This window comes from Bos grunniens, chromosome 25 (assembly GCF_055505025.1).
Source record: "Bos grunniens cultivar Pamir isolate PY7600 chromosome 25, Bosgru_T2T1.0, whole genome shotgun sequence".
NCBI classification, from domain to species: domain Eukaryota; kingdom Metazoa; phylum Chordata; class Mammalia; order Artiodactyla; family Bovidae; genus Bos; species Bos grunniens.
Genome location: NC_141189.1, coordinates 41297804 through 41318208, shown reverse-complemented (window position 1 = coordinate 41318208; position 20405 = coordinate 41297804). Strand labels below are relative to the sequence as shown.

General features: G+C 64.9%; 2 protein-coding genes across 19 annotated transcripts in view; one reads left to right on the top strand and one right to left on the bottom strand.

Moving 5' to 3' along the window:
• Positions 1 to 16988, top strand: part of TSC2 (TSC complex subunit 2) — a 31630-nt gene extending 14642 nt beyond the window's left edge. For 3 of the 18 annotated variants that reach the window (XM_086376214.1, XM_086376219.1, XM_086376218.1), the window contains 26 exons: positions 1282 to 1404; positions 2050 to 2156; positions 2339 to 2489; positions 3247 to 3369; positions 3827 to 3961; positions 5168 to 5357; positions 6128 to 6221; positions 6423 to 6525; positions 6730 to 6824; positions 7907 to 8035; positions 9425 to 9589; positions 9732 to 9884; positions 10005 to 10117; positions 10552 to 10767; positions 11224 to 11427; positions 12019 to 12087; positions 13281 to 13411; positions 13810 to 14309; positions 14475 to 14550; positions 14759 to 14845; positions 15558 to 15744; positions 15824 to 15963; positions 16078 to 16156; positions 16230 to 16321; positions 16407 to 16505; positions 16619 to 16988. In XM_086376214.1, the coding sequence (XP_086232340.1) occupies positions 1282 to 1404; positions 2050 to 2156; positions 2339 to 2489; positions 3247 to 3369; positions 3827 to 3961; positions 5168 to 5357; positions 6128 to 6221; positions 6423 to 6525; positions 6730 to 6824; positions 7907 to 8035; positions 9425 to 9589; positions 9732 to 9884; positions 10005 to 10117; positions 10552 to 10767; positions 11224 to 11427; positions 12019 to 12087; positions 13281 to 13411; positions 13810 to 14309; positions 14475 to 14550; positions 14759 to 14845; positions 15558 to 15744; positions 15824 to 15963; positions 16078 to 16156; positions 16230 to 16321; positions 16407 to 16505; positions 16619 to 16789 (3732 nt within the window). In that variant the 3' untranslated portion in view covers positions 16790 to 16988. Of the gene's footprint in view, positions 1 to 1281; positions 1405 to 2049; positions 2157 to 2338; positions 2490 to 3246; positions 3370 to 3826; positions 3962 to 5167; positions 5358 to 6127; positions 6222 to 6422; positions 6526 to 6729; positions 6825 to 7906; positions 8036 to 9424; positions 9590 to 9731; positions 9885 to 10004; positions 10118 to 10551; positions 10768 to 11223; positions 11428 to 12018; positions 12088 to 13280; positions 13412 to 13745; positions 14310 to 14474; positions 14551 to 14758; positions 14846 to 15557; positions 15745 to 15823; positions 15964 to 16077; positions 16157 to 16229; positions 16322 to 16406; positions 16506 to 16618 lie in introns of those variants that run through there. The other 15 variants (XM_086376208.1, XM_086376221.1, XM_086376207.1 and 12 more) reach the window with 12 other exon arrangements.
• A 3-nt stretch (positions 16989 to 16991) lies between these two features.
• The window catches only part of PKD1 (polycystin 1, transient receptor potential channel interacting), a 39375-nt gene continuing 35961 nt past the window's right edge, over positions 16992 to 20405 (bottom strand). The window contains exons 40-46 of the mRNA XM_086376204.1: positions 20094 to 20241; positions 19874 to 19999; positions 19550 to 19724; positions 19140 to 19430; positions 18933 to 19067; positions 18553 to 18858; positions 16992 to 18459 (exon numbers count right to left, since the gene is read on the bottom strand). Of these exons, the coding sequence (XP_086232330.1) occupies positions 17989 to 18459; positions 18553 to 18858; positions 18933 to 19067; positions 19140 to 19430; positions 19550 to 19724; positions 19874 to 19999; positions 20094 to 20241 (1652 nt within the window). The 3' untranslated portion in view covers positions 16992 to 17988. The remainder of the gene's footprint in view (positions 18460 to 18552; positions 18859 to 18932; positions 19068 to 19139; positions 19431 to 19549; positions 19725 to 19873; positions 20000 to 20093; positions 20242 to 20405) is intronic.

Genomic DNA, 20405 nt, shown 5'->3' with positions numbered 1-20405 from the left:
GGAAATCCAGCCTGGAGACCTGGGGCTGTCAAGCGTGTGTGTGTGTGTGTGTGTGTGTGTGTGTGTGGAAGGAGGGAGAGACGGTCTTGCTCTCATTTGGAAATCCAGCCTGGAGACCTGGGGCTGTCAAGCGTGTGTGTGTGTGTGTGTGTGTGTGTGTGGAAGGAGGGAGAGACGGTCTTGCTCTCATTTGGAAATCCAGCCTGGAGACCTGGGGCTGTCAAGCGTGTGTGTGTGTGTGTGTGTGTGTGTGTGTGTGTGTGTGTGTGTGTAAGGAGGGAGAGACGGTCTTGCTCTCATTTGGAAATCCAGCCTGGAGACCTGGGGCTGTCAAGCGTGTGTGTGTGTGTGTGTGTGTGTGTGTGTGTGTGTGGAAGGAGGGAGAGACGGTCTTGCTCTCATTTGGAAATCCAGCCTGGAGACCTGGGGCTGTCAAGTGTGTGTGTGTGTGTGTGTGTGTGTGTGTGTGTGTGTGTGTGTGTGTGTGTGTGGAAGGAGGGAGAGACGGTCTTGCTCTCATTTGGAAATCCAGCCTGGAGACCTGGGGCTGTCAAGCGTGTGTGTGTGTGTGTGTGTGTGTGTGTGTGTGTACAGTGATACATGTTTTAAGTCTCCTCCAAGGCTGTGTGTGTGTGTGTGTGTCTGTACAGTGATACATGTTTTAAGTCTCCTCCAAGGCTTAGAGTACCACAGAGGGGACTGCAGCCCCGCCCCGTAACCCCTGACCTCTTCCCCCAAACCAGGCTGCTGGCAGCCCTGAGCGCCATCTGCCTGCCCACCCCCCCAGGCCTCACCTTTCAGGGAGATTTCCTTGACCTTGTGGAGGGGGCGGGGATGACTGCCCCACCGCGAGGGGACAGCCCCCTTCATGGGCTCGCACGGGGCACACATACCTCCTGCCGTGTGGGGTGACCCCCCACCCCCAGTTTCTCCCGCTTTGCCTCATGGTGTTGAGAAGGTGCTGTCAGTGCATGTGGGTCCTCCCGCACGTGGCTGTGCCGTCAGGCAGTTTCGCCGATTTCTTATGTGATTCCCTCTGACAACACAGACACGTGACTGTCTGGTGTTTTGCCTTCACCAAGGGGGGCATGAGAGGCAGTACCTGTGGAAGGAAATCCCGGAGGGGCATTGGTGGCTCGCAGGGTTTGTCCGTTTTAAAGGGCGGTAGATGTGGCCAGTTACCTCAGTGCCTGCTGGGCTACTCCCCCGGACACCACGGTGCTGGCTCCCCGGTTGCATCTCAGCCTCCTGCCCTCGCCGTGACCGGCATTCTCTCTGCAGACCAAGCTGTATGCCCTGCCTGCCAGCCATGCCACACGCGTGTATGAGACGCTGGTCAGCCACATTCAGCTCCACTACAAGCACAGCTACACCCTGCCCATTGCCAGCAGCATCCGTCTGCAGGTGTGTGCCCTGGGGCGCCCAGCAGCTGCAGCCGGCTCGGCGAACACAGTGACCACTGGCTGGAGGGGTGGCGGGGCCCCGGGGGGTCTGCAGCAGACGGTCCCTCCTCTGCACCAGCCGAGGCTGCTGCTTCCTTGCCCTGTGGTCTGTGTGCCTCTCAGTCACATGGGGTTCTGAGATGGTGGAGAGCGGGAATTGCCCTGACTTCCAGGGGGTCCTGGTGCCCCAGAGCCTGGCGGTGGAGGGCAGGGCGGGGCACCCTGGCTTGAGCTTCCGCCTAGGGAGCTGGCGGCAGCGTGAGCAGAGGTCGTTGGGATGGAAGCCCTGTCCCTCATGGAGCGTCTGCCTGAGGGGATGTCTCTCTGTGTTTGGGGGCGAGGGTGTCCTGAGCAGAGCTCTGCTGTCAGTACCCCAGGCCATGTGTTGTTGCCTGGCCAGGTGCCAGGCATCTGCTCCCTGCCCCACTGCCCCGGGTGAGAGACCGATGTTGCCCAGCTCTTGTGGGGATCACCAGCACCATGGGGAGGCCACGGGTGCTGTGACATTGGGGCGGATTTGCCGTTGGGGTGGCCACCCCTGCTGAGAGCCTGCGTGGCTGGGCGGCCGTGTCCTGCTCTGTCGGACCGCGCCGCCCGCTCTCTGCAGGCCTTCGACTTCCTGCTGCAGCTGCGGGCCGACTCACTGCACCGCCTGGGCCTGCCCAGCAAAGACGGGCTTGTGAGGTTCAGCCCCTACTGCGTCTGTGACTGCCTGTACGTCCAGGGCCCGGGGTGGGGTGGCGGCTGGCTGCTCTCACCCTGGGGCGGCCCTGGGGCAGGGGACAGCTCCATAGGGCTCGGTGGGCAGCCCCGGTTGCAGCTCGGGGCCTGTGTCCATCCTTAGCCTGCTGGAGAGGGAGCTCTGGCCTCAGCGCATCTCCTGCTCGCTCCCACAGGGAGACAGAGAGGAGCTCCGAGAAGAAGGCCGGGGGCCCCCTGTCCCCGCCCGCCGGGCCCCCTGGCCCTGCGCCTGCGGGCCCTGCTGTGCGCCTCGGGTCCCTGCCCTACTCCCTGCTCTTCCGTGTTCTGCTGCAGTGTCTGAAGCAGGTGAGGGGCTGGGCTCCCAGCGGCACTGGGTCAGACCGAGCTTTCTGGGTGCCCCGGGCACTCAGCCCCTTCCCTGTGGTGACTGTGGGGGGTGCTCACGTCTGAGGGCCCTCAGTGGTTCCATAGTGGGGTGCTGAGCGCCTGCCATGGGCAGTGAGTGGAAGCTGGAAGCTGGTGTGGAGCCCAGGAGACCTTCTGCCTCTGGGAGTGGTGGTGGTACAAGAGTGAAGGGTGTGGACAAGCAGCTGGATTGTGGGGTGGGGCGTGCCTCCAGGGGGGCCCTGACTAGTGGGGCGTGCCTCCAGGGGGGCCCTGACTAGTGGGGCGTGCCTCCAGGGGGGCCCTGACTAGTGGGGCGTGCCTCCAGGGGGGCTCTGACTAGTGGGGCGTGCCTCCAGGGGGGCTCTGACTAGTGGGGTGTGCCTCCAGGGGGGCTCTGACTAGCCGGCGGTGCTGAGGGCTGGGGGCATTTTGTGTCGTGGGGTGTGAGGGGGCGGGTGAGGGCAGTCTTGGAAGGCGGGAGATTGCAGCAGCAGGAGGGAGCCGGCCTGGTGGTGGGGTGGGTAAGTTGCCTGCCCTGGAGGTGTAGCTGGGCCTCCCGCCCACCTGGCGTCTGGAGGCAGTGGCCACGGTCCAGGACTGACCCTCCAAGTGCGAGCTGCAGGGACAGAGGACCAGGTCATGCAGGAGAGCAGGTCCGAGCCCTGTTGCCGCCCAGATGGAGCTCAGCCCTGAGACCTGTCTCCCGTTGCTGCAGGAGACTGACTGGAAGGTGCTGAAGCTGGTGCTCAGCAAACTGCCCGAGTCGCTGCGCTATAAGGTCCTCATCTTCACCTCCCCATGCAGTGTCGACCAGCTGTCCGCCGCCCTCTGCTCCATGGTGCGCCTTCCACTTTGGCCCTCCTCCTGGCCCACTGAGCCTGGGAGGTGGGCGGGGCCACATGTAGCACAGACAAGTTTGCCTCAGACTCATCCCTGGCTGGAGCGCAGGAGGGGCCTCCAGGACCCCATAGTCCCATCCCTGCTCGCCGGTGGGGGATCAGGGGCCTCAGTGAAGGGCTGAGCTCGCAGGCCCGGACGGGGTCCTGACTCCTCCCCGCTCCTGCAAGGAGCTCTGTGATACGGGCATCCTGTCTCCTATCTCCCTAGCGGGTCCACAGGTGTCCTCCTGCTGCTCTGAGAAAGCAGACTGCTGGTTAGAAAGGGCAGTAGGAGGGTCCCAGGCCTTTGGCCCATCCTCCCGCTGGGCTTCCATTCTCAGGGGCCTGCCTGGGTCCCCGGCCACCTGGCCTGACCTCTCTGCCGACAGAGCTTCATATCTGGGCTGTGGCTATTAGCTTTCAGGTCCCAAGACCCTGGAGCGGCTCCGAGGCACTCCAGAAGGCTTCTCCAGAACCGACCTGCATCTCGCTGTGGTTCCCGTGCTGACAGCCCTGATCTCTTACCATAACTACTTGGACAAAACTAGACAGGTACCGGGCAGGAGAGGGACAGTTGGTCTCCAGGATGCTGACCTCAGCCAGAGTGGCCCAGTGTCTTCCTTATAACCTGGTGCTGGGCCAGGGCGAGGGTAGCTGGCTTTGTTTCCCTCTGGGGCCACCGCAGGCATGGACTGACGCAGCCTAGAACCACGGATGTTTGGACTCCCTGGTGCTCCCGAGTTCTCTCCGGGTGTGGGCTTATGCAGTGCTCCAATGTGGCCTCCCAACGCAGCCCCGTTTTCTTTTTAAGGAGCATTGCCTGGCTTGCCCTTGCTCCAGCTTTAGGGTAGGTGCTCAGCCTCTTGACTAACCTGGGCGTGTGTGGAGAGGCAGGGTGGCCAGGCCAAGGGCCCCCACTTCTCTGCTTCCACGTCTGTCATCAAGAGCAACAAGCACGCGTGGTAAAGCCTGTCTCCTCAGGTCCACACTGCTGGGTACAAGGCCTGCAAGGAGCCATTATCTCATGCTTTAAGCTCCCAACACTTGTCTTTGTCACCCTGCCCTTATTGAGTAGGGAGCAGAAGTGTTTGGATGGTCAGGGCAAGGGCAAGGCGAGCCGCTGGACGAGGACTGTGTGGGCCCTGAGCCCACGCTCCTGGTCAGCGCTGCTTGGGGCTCACTGCACACTCGCACTCCTGGGGAACGTGAGCCTCAGCTCCTCCTGTGTGGCCCAGCCTGGTTTTCATGGCTGCACTCCTGGGGTAGCTGGCCATACTGGGCTGAAGGTTCCCCAAGGATGCATGAGGCCCAGAGTGTTACTGCGGGTGGGGGCGCTGGCTGCAGGAGGTCTCAGAAGCACCCAGGGCCCAGGTGGTTTGCCCCGAGGCTGTGGCCTGAGCCAGCACTTGTCTCCCGGGGACTTGGCCAGGGTGGATGTGGGCCAGCCGCCTCGCTGTGTCAGACAGCTGGGGATTCGAGAGCCAGGGAGTTGAGCCCAGCGTGTCCTGGCTCTGGAGTGGGCTGGGGGCACGTGGGGAAGTGTCAGGGAGGCCTCGCTGTCCACTGGGCTTGGGGGGCTCAGCTGCTGGTGGTGCTGCCGCTTGGGGGTCCTGAGACCTGGGATAAGGCCCTTGGCTTTCCCCTCTGGGGTGGAGGCGGAGAGACCGGGCCCTGGCTCCCCAGAGGGGCTCTCTGGATGGGGCATGGGCGCGGGCCAGCCTGTGGTGGGCCTGGTGCGAGTCATCATGCTGTCCACAGCGGGAGATGGTGTACTGCCTGGAGCAAGGCCTCATCTACCGCTGTGCCAGCCAGTGTGTGGTGGCCCTGGCCGTGTGCAGCGTGGAGATGCCCGACGTCATCCTCAAGGCACTGCCCGTCCTGGTTGTGAAGCTCACACACATCTCGGCCACGGCCAGCATGGCCATCCCGCTCCTCGAGTTCCTGTCCAGTACGTGTCTGTGGCTGCGCCCGAGTGTGCTGGGATGGGTGTCAGTGGGGTGGGCTCTCGAGTCTGGGGCTGCGCCTTGCCTGAAATAACCTTTGCCGACTCTCACCTCCCCTTGCTGCAGGTAGGTGTGCTGTGCCCCATGGGCCCCTCTGCTGCTTCAGGGCCTTTGCGCCCCCCCACCCACCATGCTTGAGGGCTTTCCTTCCTGGCCTCTCAGGGTCAGTGGCCAGAAGCCGCCCGTTGGCTGGCCCTGGGCTCTGTGCTTGCCCAGCTCTCAGCCTTCCCTTTGTCCCCTCAGCACAGCCGCAGCTCGGAGGGCGTCTCACCTCTCAGGCTAGGGTGTCCAGGAGCTGGGGGTGCCTGGCTCGCCCCTTCCTTCCCAGTGTCCCTGGGTATCTGGCCCTCAGCAGGCCTTGGGCATGTGGACAACAGGAGCCAGGCAGGGCTTTGCTTCTGTAAAAGGCCACCTGGGGCCAGCGTGACTGCGTATTCGTTCTGTTTGCAACGGTTTGTAAAGATGGAAAGCATGTGTAGCTCACAGGTCATGAAGCGAGTCTGCACGGAGCCAGGGCACTGTCGTTTGCAGCCGTGGGAGCCAAGGCCCAAGGTCACGCTCGGGCGGCTGCCGCCTTCGCTCCTTTGCTGCCCTCGGGTCAGAGTAGCAAGGCTGGCTTTAGACACACAGCACAGGACGCTGGTTCCCAGCCCTGTCATGGCCGTGGGCACGTGTGCCCAGCCGTCGGGCCCCTCACTGGCTCTCCTTGTTGCAGCTCTGGCCAGACTGCCTCACCTCTACAGGAACTTCGCAGCAGAGCAGTATGCCAGTGTGTTTGCCATCTCCCTGCCGTATACCAACCCCTCCAAGTAAGTGCTGGCCATACGTCCCTGCAGGCCTCCTCCTCCTCGGTGTGGCCCAGGCCAGCTGGAGGCCTCTGCTCACCGGAGGCCAGGCCTCTGGGCAGAGAAGGCCTGCTTGGTCTTGGCGCCTCTGACCTGCTGCCCTCCCTCCTGGCACGTTTCCCTGGATCCCTCCCCGGGCCCAGCACCTCCGTTTCTTCTCGGCAGGTTCAATCAGTACATCGTGTGCCTGGCCCATCACGTCATAGCCATGTGGTTCATCAGGTGCCGCCTGCCCTTCCGGAAGGACTTTGTTCCTTACATCACCAAGGTGAGCCGGTGAGGCTGTTGGCCGTCTACGGCTGGAGCAGGGTGACCAGTGGGAGAGGAGGCGGGCACCTCTGGGGCACAACTCGTGGCTGCCCATGTCCTGGGCCTGTGGCTCACCCCAGGGTGCCTGGGTGGCTCAGGGGCAGCGGGAGAAAGCCTGTGGGTACCTCCTGGCATGTGGCTCAGCTCCGCTCCTTTCTGCCAGGGTCTGCGCTCCAACGTCCTCCTGTCTTTCGATGACACCCCCGAGAAGGACAGCTTCCGAGCGCGGAGCACCAGTCTCAACGAGAGGCCCAAGAGGTGTGGGGCCTGTGTGGGCGGGGCAGGCCTGCCGGCAGGGCCGCATCATGAGGAGGCTGGGGCTGCCTGGCTGCCCCAGGCCAGGGAATGGAGACGGGCTGTGGCTGAGGGCGAGCCCCCTGTAGCCGTGCTGAGCGCCAGGTGTCCTGGGCTCAGGAGGCAGGCGGCCTTAGAAGGCTAGAGAGGCCTGCGCCCTCTGGGGCCTCAGTGTAGCTGAGACTGCATGCTGGATCCTGGCTGGTCCTGCCTGGATGGTGGGCGAGCACAGACTCTCCGAGCTGGAGGTTGGGGTGCCAGCTAGTTCTAGGGCATCTGGATTTGGGGCTGACTCCACTGAATGAGCCCAGGTTGACTCCTGAGAAGCCCACACTCGGCCTGGATGGGGGCCCAGGGCCACAGACGCCCAGCCTCAGACCGCCGTGGCCTGCTCCCCCAAGCTCTCTCCCAGCCCACTGCCAACCGGGGACACGCTCTTCACCTCAGCTGCTTTCGCCAAATCTGAGAAGAGCCGTGCTAGGCCTCGTGTTCTTGTTTTGCATTCCATTTGAATGGCTGCCCCCCGTCCCGCCCCCCTTCCCGTCTAGCTTTCCTGGCTCTCCCTGGTGGGAATACGGCATTTTCCAGAAGTCAGTGTGACCTGAGTCAGAGGCTGTTCTCTCAGGGTCCCAACGGCTGGGGCTGGGCCTGGAGTTAGAACTGGCCTTTTCTGGAGCTGTGCCCCTCAGGGCCCCAGCAGCTGGTCCCGAGCAGGGGGGCGGGACACCTGGTCAGCACAGCCTGGAATCTGCCGTGCGGTGCGATCCACACATGTTTAATTTGCACCAATGTTCTTTGTTTTAGTATCATGCGTGAAACCTTACTTTTTCGCCGTCATGTTTACACGATGTATTTTCATGCGTTTTTGTTTTCTGTTTCTCCCCCTGCTAACTGGCCTCTGGCATGGTTTTTTGTTCATCTCACCCGCGGGCTCTCCATCCTGACCCTGTGGCCTGTGACCTTTCCTCCTCATCCCTCCAATGGCTTGTCCTCCCTGCCGGGAGCTGGGCTCTCTGGGGCTTGGGCCTTCCTTCCTCACCTGGTAGTTTGAGGATAGCCAGACCCCCCAAACAAGGCTTGAATAACTCTCCACCCGTGAAAGAACTCAAGGAGAGCTCTGCAGCCGATGCCTTCCGGTGCCGCAGCATCAGTGTGTCTGAACATGTGGTCCGCAGGTAGTGGGCTCTGTCGGGCGGGGGGCTCGGACCCTGGAGCTGGGCCCGTGAGTGGCGCTGCCAGGCGGGAGCACCCGGGTGGTTGTGCATGGGGCTGCTTGCATGACCTCGTCACCTGCCCATGCCCTCCCCAGCCAGAGTTGAGGAGAGCCCGCCTGGCAGCCCTTGGGCCGTGTGGCCGGGGCTCTGCGGTGGGAAGCCTGGTGGAGAGGGCTGGAAAGGTTGCATTCTGTCGCCCGGCCTCGGACTAGCGTGGGCTAGCTGCACGGCATCCTCAGAGGCCGGCCTGGGGGCCCGAAGCGGGGTGACCCTTGTGAGGCAGCTGGTGTCCAGTGGCAGTGCCCACAGGCCTGTCCCGGAGGTCAGGGGGCTTTTGCAAACTAAAGCCACACCCATGCCGGTCACCTGAGGACACACTCTCCAGGGTTTGGCTTTTCTCTCACGTTCTCTTGAGTGGGCTTTCTTCTTGAGTTTTTCCTCTGGGAAAGGTCTGCTTTCTGTGGCAGGTGAGAGGGAACGGGGGCTTCTGTGTAGGACAGTGGGCCAGGGGCCAGCCTGCAAGGGGCTGGGCATGGAAGGCCTGACCTCCCCAGGGGTGCGGCCTCGTCACTTCCCCTGCTGTGTCTTGGAGCTCTTGAGGGGTGGGGTTCACCGCTTCATGCCCATGGGCCAGGCTACACCGTCTTCTCACGTGGAAGGCCCCTTAGGCCTCAGCATCCCACAGCTCAGGGACCCAGCCCCTCACTGATGCCTGGCTCAGGCCCCAGCCTGAGCCTGGCTTCCCTGAGTGGGGTTTGACCTGGATGGGAATCGGGGCTGGGTAGTCGTCAGGGAGGCTCCCCTCTCAGCTGTTTTCAATAACTTACTTACCATAAGCAAAACTCAGCCACGGGGGCGTGAAATTTGTATTGGAGTGAGACCTGCACACACCCCTCCTCCTGGTCACGGGGCGGGGTTCGGCGGCCAAGTGTGGGGGTGAATGCAGTGCCTTACACAGGACCCAGACCCTGCCCATCCTCCATGGGAGGGCCCGGGGGCAGAATGCAATCTGTCTGTGTCCTGTGGTCTCCACGTCTCTGCATGACTCCACTGTTCTGCCACAAAGGGATCACCTAATTCTCCTGTGCTTCGGTGAGGGGCCAGCCTCTCTCCCCATCTCCGAGGACTCTGCTCTGACGAGCCGGCCTGGGTCTCTCCATGAGCCCCTGTCTGCCCGCCCCCCAGGGCGGTGTGTCCACTCTTTGCCAAGCTGTGGTTCTATGGGCCATGTGCCCTGCGGGGTCTTTCTGAGCGCGGCCCTCTCCGCACCTGCATGCCTTGAGCTTTGGCCCCGGTGGTAGACGGCTAGGCCCCTGCCGGCACCTGACCTTGCCATGGATCCTCTTCCAGCAGGATCCAGACCTCTCTCACGAGCGCCAGCTTGGGGTCTGCAGACGAGAACTCGATGGCCCAGGCCGACGACAACTTGAAAAACCTCCACCTGGAGCTCACAGAGACGTGTCTGGACATGATGGCCAGATATGTGTTCTCCAACTTCACGGCGGTCCCCAAGAGGTGCGAGTCGGCTCCGGGACAGGGCAGGGCTGTGCTCTTCTGTGACTGCATCCGGTCTGAGCAGCCGCAGGAGTGATATGGGGGCGCCTTGTCCGTCCAGGGCTCCCACCCAGTGAGGTGTTGACTGACTCTGTGCTTTCAGGTCCCCCGTGGGAGAGTTCCTCCTGGCTGGTGGCAGGACCAAAACCTGGCTGGTTGGGAACAAGCTTGTCACCGTGACGACAAGCGTGGGTACCGGGACCCGGTCACTGCTAGGCCTGGACTCTGGAGAGCTGCAGGGTGGCCCGGAGTTGAGGTGACCACTGCTTTCTGCCTCTCTGTGGTCTCTATCCTGAGCCCACACCTGCATGAGAGTGTCAGATCACCTGAGCCCATGAACTACCTCAGTCACACTCTGGGGACCCTCTGTCCTCAGCTCTGACCCCAGCATGCATGTGAGACAGACAAAGGAAGCACCCGCCAAGCTGGAGTCCCAAGCTGGGCAGCAGGTGTACCACGGAGCCCGGGACCGGGTCCGCTCCATGTCCGGTGAGCCCCCGCCCTGCCCCGCCTCCCCCCCCCCCAGGGCCTTTGCAAGGCCAAGAAAGGCCCGGGAGCTGCGGGGCAGGGCAGTCTGTTCAGACCTGGCCCGGGCTCTGAGGAACTTGTGCTGTCTGCAAGCCCTCCCCACCAGGCGAGGAGGGGGCGCTGCTTCTGCGCAGCTGTGAGCCATCAGCCCAGCCCACCCCTGGGGCTTTCTCTGCTGTCATTTAAATGAGCCATGGTCTGAGCCGCAGGTTCTGGGCCCCTGCCTACTGCCCTGGGTCTACCAAGCCAACTCGACACTGTCTGAGGGCCGTGCCTGGGGAGGGCTGTGCTGCCTTGGCCCCGGCTCGGAGTTTGGCAGCCTGGGCCCCCGCTGGAGCAGCCAGGCCTGTTGGGCCAAGCGGTGGTGGTAGCCAGCCCTCCCCTCTCCTCCTCAGGGGGCCATGGCCTTCGCGTGGGTGCCTTGGACGCTCCAGCCTGCTACTTCCCCAGCAGCCCCACGTCCCCGGGCTCCCAGACCGCTCCAGCCAGCCAGCCCGAGAAGGCCTCAGCTGGCAGCCCGCTCCCAGCACAGAAGGAGAAGACAAACCTGGCTGCTTACGTGCCCCTGCTGACCCAGGGCTGGGCAGAGATCCTGGTCCGCAGGCCCACAGGTACCCAGGGGTGGGCCCGTGCTCGGCCGGCCTGGGCTGCTGTCAGCACGTGGTGTGCACAGTGACACAAACGCTCCGGACGCTACGGAGCTGGTGGCGGCCAGTCGGGAGATCACCTTGAGCTGAGTCCCCAGGGGTGGACGTGAGGGCTGGGCGGCAGCTGGTCTGCTCAGGCTGCCACAGCAAAGCCCTGCCGGCCGGGCGGCTATAACCACAAGATCTCCTGCCTCCTGGCCCGCGAGCCCGGGAGCCGAGTGTCAGGATTGTGGACAGGGCTTGTTTCTCCTGTGGCTGTCTTCTTGCTGGCTCCTTACAAGGTCATCCCTCTGTGTCTTAGTCGTCCTTTGTTGTACGGACCCTGGTCAGAGCAGAGCAGGGTGCAGCCGGGGCTGCCCAGGGCGGGCGGAGGGCAGGGCTGCTGGGGGTGCTATGCTGAGCCCTGAGCCCGCCCCGCAGGGAACACCAGCTGGCTGATGAGCCTGGAGAACCCGCTCAGCCCCTTCTCCTCGGACATCAACAGCATGCCGCTGCAGGAGCTGTCCAATGCCCTCATGGCCGCCGAGCGCTTCAAGGAGCGCCGCGACACAGCCCTGTACAAGTCGCTGTCGGTGCCGGCGGCCGGCTCAGCCAAGCCATCCCCGCCCCCACGCTCCAACACAGGTGAGCGCTGGCTCCCACCCGCCTGTGTGCCCCGTCTGAGGGCGGATGGCCGCGTGGGGTCCTGGGCCGTCTTGGCTCTGCCAGCCTTGGGCGCTGAGGAGGCCGGCTGCACGCGGGGCACACTGGTCTGCAGACCTGGTGCTTGAGAGCGGGGCCTGCTCCTGGGGGACCCTCCTTTGGAGATGTGCCGTGAATCGGTGGCTCGAGGCCTCCTCAGCTGGCCCTGCTCGTGGGGTGGACACAGGCCTTGCTCTGCACCCTTCTCGGGTACCCGGCGCTCAGGGTCCTGGAGACGGCCGCGCTGCTGCTGGGGTGTGGGTGTGGACGTGCCAAGCTCGCCTGCACCCGTCTGCGCCTGCGCCGCCCTCCTCCCTGCTTCCCTGTGGCCGGGTGACCGCTCGTGAAGAGAGGCGCGCTCCTGTCCCCGGCGTGCACCTGAGCAGCTGGGAGCGCTGGCGTGTGCGCCGGCTGCTGGCCGCCCCTCTCTCTCTCCAGGCTCGGGTCCTTGCAGGACCGGCGGTGCCTGTCCTCTCTGTTCGGCTGTGCGTGGCCTTCCTCCTGCTGACGGGCCGCTCACGGTTTCCCTTGCAGTGGCCTCTTTCTCCTCCCTGTGCCAGTCCAGGTGCCAAGGAAAGCTGCACAGGAGCATTTCCTGGGCAGGTATTCGTACGCTCTTTAAGGAAAGCGGTGTTTGCTGCAGAGCGCCGCTCTGCCTTGTAGATGCTGTGTCATCGTCCCTCCTCCGCTCACCCCTCCCTGACCCCGTCTGAGCCTCTCGTCGCCTCAGGGAGCCATCCCCTACTCGCACGAGGACGTCGGTGCAGGATGCCTGTGCTTTGTCAGCGGGAACCCCCACTGCCTTGTGCCCTCTGTGCCTGAGTTCTGTTCCCAAGCCTGTCGGGCTCTCCCAGCCCTGTCTTCAGCTTGAGGGGGTGACCTGGATGACTGCACCCCAGAGACCGGCAGAGGACAGAGCTGCACTGCCCTGGCTCTGGTGCTGACGGGCCTTGTGAGCCCACAAATGGGGTGTGTCTGCCGTACACACGGGCTGCCCGAGGGCCCCGCAGGCTGGCTTCCAGCCCGTTGCTCCCAGGCCCTGGCCGGAGGGTGTGGCTGGCCAGGTGCTCCAACTGCCCCAGTCCCCCACATGGGTAGGACTGGCTCGGGGCGGGCACGGCAGGGCTTCTCGAGGCGGCTGACGCACTGCGCAGTGCGGGGCTGCGCTGACTCAGTCGCTTCTCCTCAGCCCCTCGCCCTAGTGCTGGCACAGGAAACCTGGCTTTGGGGTCATGCTCCCTCCTTAGCTGCCCAGCTCTGGGTCGGTATGGACTCAGCAGGCGAGCCTCCACCCTTCAGGACACTTCAGAGCCCGTGTGCACATGGGGTCCCTCACTGGTCTCTCCCTCGGGCCTGGCAGGGAGGAGCTCAGAACTCTCCCGGCTCCTGAGGGCTGGTCGAGGCCCCTCCTCTGGGCCGGGGCCTGACTCAGGCAGGGGCTTCTGCACAGGCATCCTGTCTGCCCTTGCCCACCTGCCTTGCCGGGGGAGCTCCCCGGGGGGCTACTGGGGCAGCTTCTGTGGATGCTGGAATGCTCAGGTGGGCACTCCAAGGGGCCAGGTGCCCCCCATCTTGACCCCTGGGAGTCCATGAAGAGACAGACCCCTGTGTCAGGGCACTCAATGTCCCTCTCCAGCCGGCTCGATGGGAGGGGGTGGCTCAGAGCCCCCGGGAGGAGAGCCTTGGGCCAGGCCCTGCTGGGGAGCCGCTGTGCCCTCTCATGGGGAAACCCGGTGCCCAGAGGCCATGTGAGTCCTGGACGGGCCGCACCCAGCAGCACATCTGTGTCCTTCCAGATTCTGCGGTGGTCCTGGAGGAGGGAGGTCCAGGTGAGGCTGGTTTGTCTGCAGAGCCTCCCGAGTTGGAAGATTTTGAGGCGACACTGGGCTCCGACGGGCGCTGTGGGCGCAGCGACGCTTTCAGCAGGGTGAGTGCAGGCGGGGGAGCCACCTGAGGGGCCTGTGGGTGCTATCACCCCCTGCTGGGGGTACGGCGGGGCTGAGCCACCGTAGGCTGGTTTGCTTTGCACTTCCGCTGCTCTCCCATCCCTGTGCGTGTCCCTGTTGTGGGGCAGCCTGAGGTCCCCCGCAGTGGTCCGCCCGGGGTTTTAGCCCCTCCATGCCAGCATCCTGTAGCCTGGGGCCTTGGCTCCACTGCTGAGCGAAGGGCACGGGAAGTGCTTTCGGGAAAGGGGAACCGCTAGCTCCGTGCTGGCTGCTCTGAGGCCCTGGCTGGGGATGGGTGGGGCCTTATTTCTCCAGGTAAACCTGGGTGGGCTCTGCGGTGCCTCCTGGTGAGCGTTTCTTTTGGATCCATTCTTCCCAGTCATCTTCCACCTCCAGCCAGGAGGAGAAGTCATTCCATGCCGAGGAGTTGCCTCCTGGGGGCATCCCCATCGAGCGGGCGGTCTCCTCGGAGGGCTCCCGGGCCTCCGTGGACCTCGCCTTCCAGCCCTCTCAGCCCCTGAGCAAGTCCAGCTCGTCGCCTGAACTGCAGACCCTGCAGGACATCCTGGGGGACCCCGGGGACAAGGCTGAGGTCGGCCGGCTGAGCCCCGAGGCCAAGGCCCGGTCGCAGTCAGGGATCCTGGACGGGGAAGGTGCCGCCTGGTCAGCCCCGGGTGAGGAACGCCGGGGTCGGGGCCCTGCCCAGCCAGAGGGCCCCTTGCCTTCCAGCTGTCCCCGCTCCCCCAGCGGGCTGCGGCCCCGAGGCTACACCATCTCGGATTCGGCCCCGTCACGCAGGGGCAAGAGGGTGGAGAGGGATGCCTTCAAGAACCGAGCAGGGACCTCCAACACCGAGAAGGTGCCAGGCATCAACCCCAGGTGAGCCCTGCCCTCCTGGTGCTCCCGTGGGGGCCTGGGGCCGGCGGGGCCTAGGCAGGGCAGGCTGGCCACAGAGACCAGGCTCCTCGGTGACCGCGCTCTGGGCCCCTCACCCTTGGGCTGTGATTGCTGGCCGAGACCTCACCTGTCTTCTCCCCACCGCAGCTTCGTGTTCCTGCAGCTCTACCACTCACCGTTCTTTGGTGACGAGTCCAACAAGCCAATCCTTTTGCCTAACGAGGTAGGTGGGTCCTCTCTCCCCCGCAGGGCCCCCTGGAGCCCGGCTGCAGGAGCACAGTGGGCTGAGCCCCCAGCTGGGCAGCGGGGGCTGCAGCCCAGCTCCCGGAGGCCAGCGAGAGGATAGGCCTCTCCCGGACAGCGACTGGCTGGGCAGGGCTGGAGGAGGGGACTTTTCTGCCCTGGGCTCAGACTGGGGTTTATGGCTACAGTCTTTCGAACGATCAGTGCAGCTCCTTGATCAGATCCCGTCGTACGACACGCACAAGATCGCGGTCCTGTACGTGGGAGAAGGCCAGGTGAGGCTTCCGGGCTGGCAGGGACGGCCTGGGTGCTGGGCAGAGAGGGTGGCCACCCTGCTGGGGGTGGGATTCTTGTTCTCCGCAGAGCTGGGTTCTGGAGGAGCCGCTAATGTCAGGTGTTCATGGAGCTCCCTTCCCTCCGGGACTCAGGAGTGAGATTGACAAGCTGGGTGTGAGCACAGAGCGCTTGGGGGGTGGGTTGTCACTGACCCCAGGGAGGTGACTCTGAACGGAGATGTGGAGGAAGTGAGGACTCGCAGAGGAGTGCTGGGCAGGGGTGGCGAGGGGACAGGACGTGATGAGGGGCGTGGTGGCACCCCTCGAGGCGGGCAGTTCCCAGCGCAGGGTTTGCATCGACTCGACCTGAGTCTCAGAAGCGCCCTGGCTGCCGTGGGCCGAGGGCCAGCTCGAAGGGGGATGGGCAGCCAAGGACTCTGGGTTTTTCTGAGGACAGAGTTGGCCCAGGTCAGTGGCAGATTGGGAGCGGTGGGGCCGCGGGTTGAGGGGGAGGTGATACCCTGGGCAGTGGGTGTGAATCTGCATTGCCTCGGTCAGGTGAATGGCAGAATGGGGGTTGTGCCAAGGCACACTAGTCAGCCTGCCCCTGCCCCCCAGCAGCATCAGGCCCTCGGGGTCCTGTGGGCCTGAGACGGGGGGCGGCTGGGGGTGGCCTCGGAACTGGTGTTAGCGTGCCTTTATCTCCCTGCAGAGCAACAGCGAGCTCGCCATCCTGTCCAACGAGCATGGCTCCTACAGGTACACAGAGTTCCTCACGGGGCTGGGCAAGCTCATCGAGCTCAAGGACTGCCAGCCGGACAAGGTGTACCTGGGCGGCCTGGACGTGTGCGGCGAGGATGGCCAGTTCACCTACTGCTGGCACGACGACATCATGCAAGGTGCGCCCTCCCTGTCCACTGGCCCGTTCCTCGGGAGCCCCCACCTGGCCCGCCCTGCTCAGCTCTGCCCGCCCCACAGCTGTCTTCCACATCGCCACCCTGATGCCCACCAAGGACGTGGACAAGCACCGCTGTGACAAGAAGCGCCACCTGGGCAACGACTTCGTGTCCATCGTCTACAACGACTCTGGCGAGGACTTCAAGTTGGGCACCATCAAGGTGTGCCTGGGGGCCTCGGGGCGGCAGGTGCAGGTCTGGGCCCTGGGCTGAGCGTGGAGGGGGTCGCAGAAAGTGGCCCTCAGCACCACGGTGACCCTGCTCTCGTGTGAGCAGGGCCAATTCAACTTCGTCCACGTGATTATCACGCCCCTGGACTACGAGTGCAACCTGGTGTCTCTGCAGTGCAGGAAAGGTGAGGCGGGGCGGGGGCAGGGGGGCAGGGAGAGGCTCCAGGGCAGAGCCCCACATGAGCGCTGTCTCCCCAGACATGGAGGGCCTTGTGGATACCAGCATGGCCAAGATCGTGTCTGACCGAAACCTGCCCTTCGTGGCCCGCCAGATGGCCCTGCACGCCAATGTGAGCAGAGTTGGCCCCGGGAGGTGGGGGTCAGGCCTGCAGGTGCCCCCACGCAGGGCTCACCGTGCTGCCTGCCCCACCCCAGATGGCCTCGCAGGTGCACCATAGCCGCTCCAATCCCACCGACATTTATCCCTCCAAGTGGATTGCCAGGCTCCGCCACATCAAGCGGCTGCGCCAGCGGGTAGGAGGCTGGGCTGCGGGGGGTTGCTCCACAGAGATGGGGTGGCCAGTCTGAGGAGCGTGTGCCACCCTCTCTGGACTTGCTGCTGAAGCCTGCCCCACCCCCGCCCCCAGATCCGTGAGGAAGCCCACTACTCAAGCGCCAGCCTGCCCCTGATGCAGACACACCCTCCTGGTCATGCCAAGGCTCCAGCACAGGCCCCGGCTGAGTCCACGCCCACCTATGAGACGGGCCAGCGGAAACGGCTGGTCTCCTCTGTGGACGACTTCACTGAGTTCGTGTGAGGCTGTGCAGGGTGGGTACTCGGACCCGTGGGGCTTCTCTGACTCGGACATATCCTGGGCTGTTCCAGCTGTTTGAACAGCTGTGCTGCCAGACCCTCCTTGCCCCCGTGGCGCTGGGTGATATTTATCTGTGCAAATAAAGCGCTGGTGTGGCCCAGGCCTGTGCACTCACAGACCCCAGAGTGGACACAGACACGGAGCAGTCAGTCAACTCGTTTATTTGACTTCGTCGGTTAGGGGGTGGGATCTAGGCTGTAGCTTCGGCCATGCCCAGTGGAGTGGGGAGGGGGCCTGCCAGGCTGCTGCTGGGGCCTTGCCCTTGAGACAGCCTCACATGTGTATGTGGTCATGCTCACCTCCCCCGGCCCGGGAGCCAGCCCCCGGGCAGAGATCTTACCCCTACCAGCTCTAGGGTCCCAGCCCTCACCCAGACCCGACACCAGCAGGCCTAGACAGGAGGCTAAGGCCATGGTGGTGGCAAGGCCGGCCTGGGGGGCTTTCCCCTCCAAAAGCCTTTTCTGCCCAGCACCTGCCAAGGCCAGACATGGATCTGAGAAGCAGCTGCTGCTCCTCCAGCTGGGTGGGCAGGTGTCTGGGGAGAAAAGGACAGCTCTGGCGGTCCCAGCTCCCCTTCAATGTGGGTGACAGTGGGCACAGGCTGCTTCAGCCACCAGATCCCTTGGCTGTATCGAAAAATAAAGCGACATACAAAAATATATACATTTTAACCCCACATAAATTACAACAGACACACGGCGGCAGCTGGAGGCGAGTGCACTGAGCAGGGACGGAGGAGGTAATAACTTAGGGGAGGACGACAGGAGTGCAGGCCCCTCCCCAGAGCCTGGGGCCTTGGCAGGGGAGACATCAGCCAGGAGGGGGCCGGGCACAGCCCGCTGTACCTGAGGACTCGGGAAATAAATAGCGTCTGAGGCCGGGCACTCATCCAGCACTGCTGTGTCCTCCCACAGGAGTGGGAGGGGACCCTGGGTCCGAGCTGGCCACGTGGCCTCTGTAAAGTGCTGAAGCCCACAGAGAGCCTGCCTGCTCTCTGGGGACCTGCGTGCAGCTATTCTGCCTGGCCCGCGACTGAGGGTGGCAGAAGGTGATAATACTGAGCGGTGTCTGCTCTGGCTCCGAGGGGCCAGAGGGGAGCCACGGGCGCGCCCTGGGGAGAGGGGAGCCCAGAGGCCCTGGCACTAAGAGCTGCTGGGGTGGATCTTGTTTTTGGCCCGCAGTGATGCTCTGCTGGGGCCTGTAGACAGGCCGATGCCTCGACTGGCCCGGGCAAGGCGGCTGGGCAGGATGGGCCGCAGGCCTGGGGAGGGGCTTGGGGGCTGGGAGGCCAAGGGCGCACTGCTCCTGCGGCCGTGCAGGCACTGCAGCCGCCGCTCCAGCTGATAGACGTCCTCTGTGGCCTGGTTGAGCCGATCAAACTGGGTGAGTAGGGCCTCAAACACAGCATGGAGGCGGGAGGGCTCCGGCTCCAGCTCTCGAGGCCCCGGCCGGCCCAGGCCCAAGCTCAGCCCCTCCAGCTGGCTGGAGGAGGTGGAGGGGCGGGAGGCATCAGAGCCCCCGCTGGGTGGGGGCACGTCTGTTGAAGCCTTGGAGCCCCGGGATGAGCGGGAGGGCAGCGGCTCCATCCCTTCAAAGCGGACTTTGTGGCGGAACTGGGGGCGGCACAGGGGCTCGGTCAGTCCGGCTGCGCCCTGGGCTCTGCTGGGCCCAGGGTGCGTCCCTCTCCCCCCCTGGGCCGTACCCACCTCCTTGACCTTGCTGAAGCCCATCCAGAGGCGCAGGCGGCGCAGGAACAGCTCCACCATCTCGTAGTCCTGCGGCTCCCAGGCAGGGCGGTACAGCTCCCCACGCAGAGTGTGGTACCGCCACCGCAGAAGAACAGACCCCAGCCTCAGAGCCCCCCACAGACGCAGAGCCCAGAGCCCCGTGCACAGCATGGGGGACAGGCGCCAGGACTCCGCAGGGCACAGGGCAGGAACCCCGGTCCCAGGGCACAGCACCAGGAGGGCCTGGGCAGCGCTCCGAAGCGAGTCCACACAGGAGGAAACCAACTGCGGGGGAGGGGAAACGAGTGAGGGGCGGGCCCGGGATCAGCCGCCTTCCCACGGCCCCCCACCGGACCTACCAGGATAGCAAGCTGCGCGTAGGCTGCGGCGAGTACCACCAGGCCTAAGGCTGCCCCCGCGAGCTCGGGCAGCGCCCGGCACAGTGTCTTCCCAAAAACCGACCACTGGCGCACAAAGCGCAGCTGCTGGGCGGCCTGCGAACACAGGGCGTCAGCCGACTAACCCTGCCAACGCTGTCCGCCCCACCCCACCGGTTCAGCCCTCACCTTGACCAAGAGCAGGAAGAGCAGCGAGGCGGTCAGGCCGCGAGCCACGGCGCTCAGTTGAGCCACCTGTTCGAAGCTGGTGAAGCGGCGCGGGCGGCGGCGCAGGAAGCGGGTCCACTGGCGGTCGGCGGCGCCCAGCTGGGCCAAACGCACCAGCGCCGCGGCTGCCGTCAGCACCACCAGCAGCCACCGCGCCCAGGTCCCAGCCCGTGTGGCGCGCGCGCGCCCCTCCCTGCGCCAGGCACGCACCTCGGCCACCGAGAAGTACACCGCGAACAGGAGCAGGCTCACCTGGTGGGGCGGGGTGGAGCCGAGGCGGGGTCAGGCCCGTGGAGGGCGGGGCCACGGCCCTGGGGCGGGCCCTGGAGGACGGGGTCAGGTCCATGGAAGGAGGGCGGGGCGGGGCCTACCGAGGTGAGCAGCGGCAGCGAGAGGCCAGCGCTGAGCCGCCGCAGCGCGAACGGGCGGACGCTAAGCGCTGCCACTGCGTGTCCGGCAGCCGGGAACTCCAGGCGCAGCGTGATGGCGGCGTGCAGCCCCACGGCTGGGCTGTAGCGCGTCAGCTCCACAAACACGGCGCGGCTTCTGCGCGGAGGGCACGGGCAGGGGCCAGGAGTCGGAGGGGGCAGCGCTGGGAGAGGCCGGTGCTCTCCAAAGGGGCTCGGGCAGCAGGTGTCGTGGGGACGGGGCGGCGCGTGCAGGGAGCGGGCGGAGGGGCCGAGCGCGGGGCCCACCTGTTGTCGATCCAGTTGTGCAGCTGCAGGAAGCCCAGCTGTGCACGGCTCTCCTCCAGGCTGGGACCCAGCTCCTGCACGTAGCCCCCGCTGTCGTACACGGCACAGGAGCCCCAGGACCACACGCTGCAGGGAGGGGCGACGTCAGCGCCCGTGCCCCAGCAAGCTCCTCTGAAGGGCTGTCCCTGCCCCCGGCACTCCGGCCGCCCTCCAGGCTCACCCCAGCAAGTCTGGCGCCGAGTAGGCCCAGATCTCAGAGCTGTTTAGAGCAGCACTCCCCCAGCCAACACCATAGTCACTGGTGCTGAAGCCACTCGAGGCAGCTGAGCACGCAGGGTTCCTGGAGCCAGGCGGGTGCGGGCAGAGCGCTGAAAGCAGAGGGTTCAGGGCCCTGCCTGTTCACCAGCCTCCGGGCCAAGCTCGGCAGGGCTCACTGAACCCGCCCAGCACCCCAGGAAGCAGGTGTCACTGTCTGCACATCAGGAGACCCAGGCAGGCCGTCACCCAGCTGGGGGTGTTGGATCCAGACTCC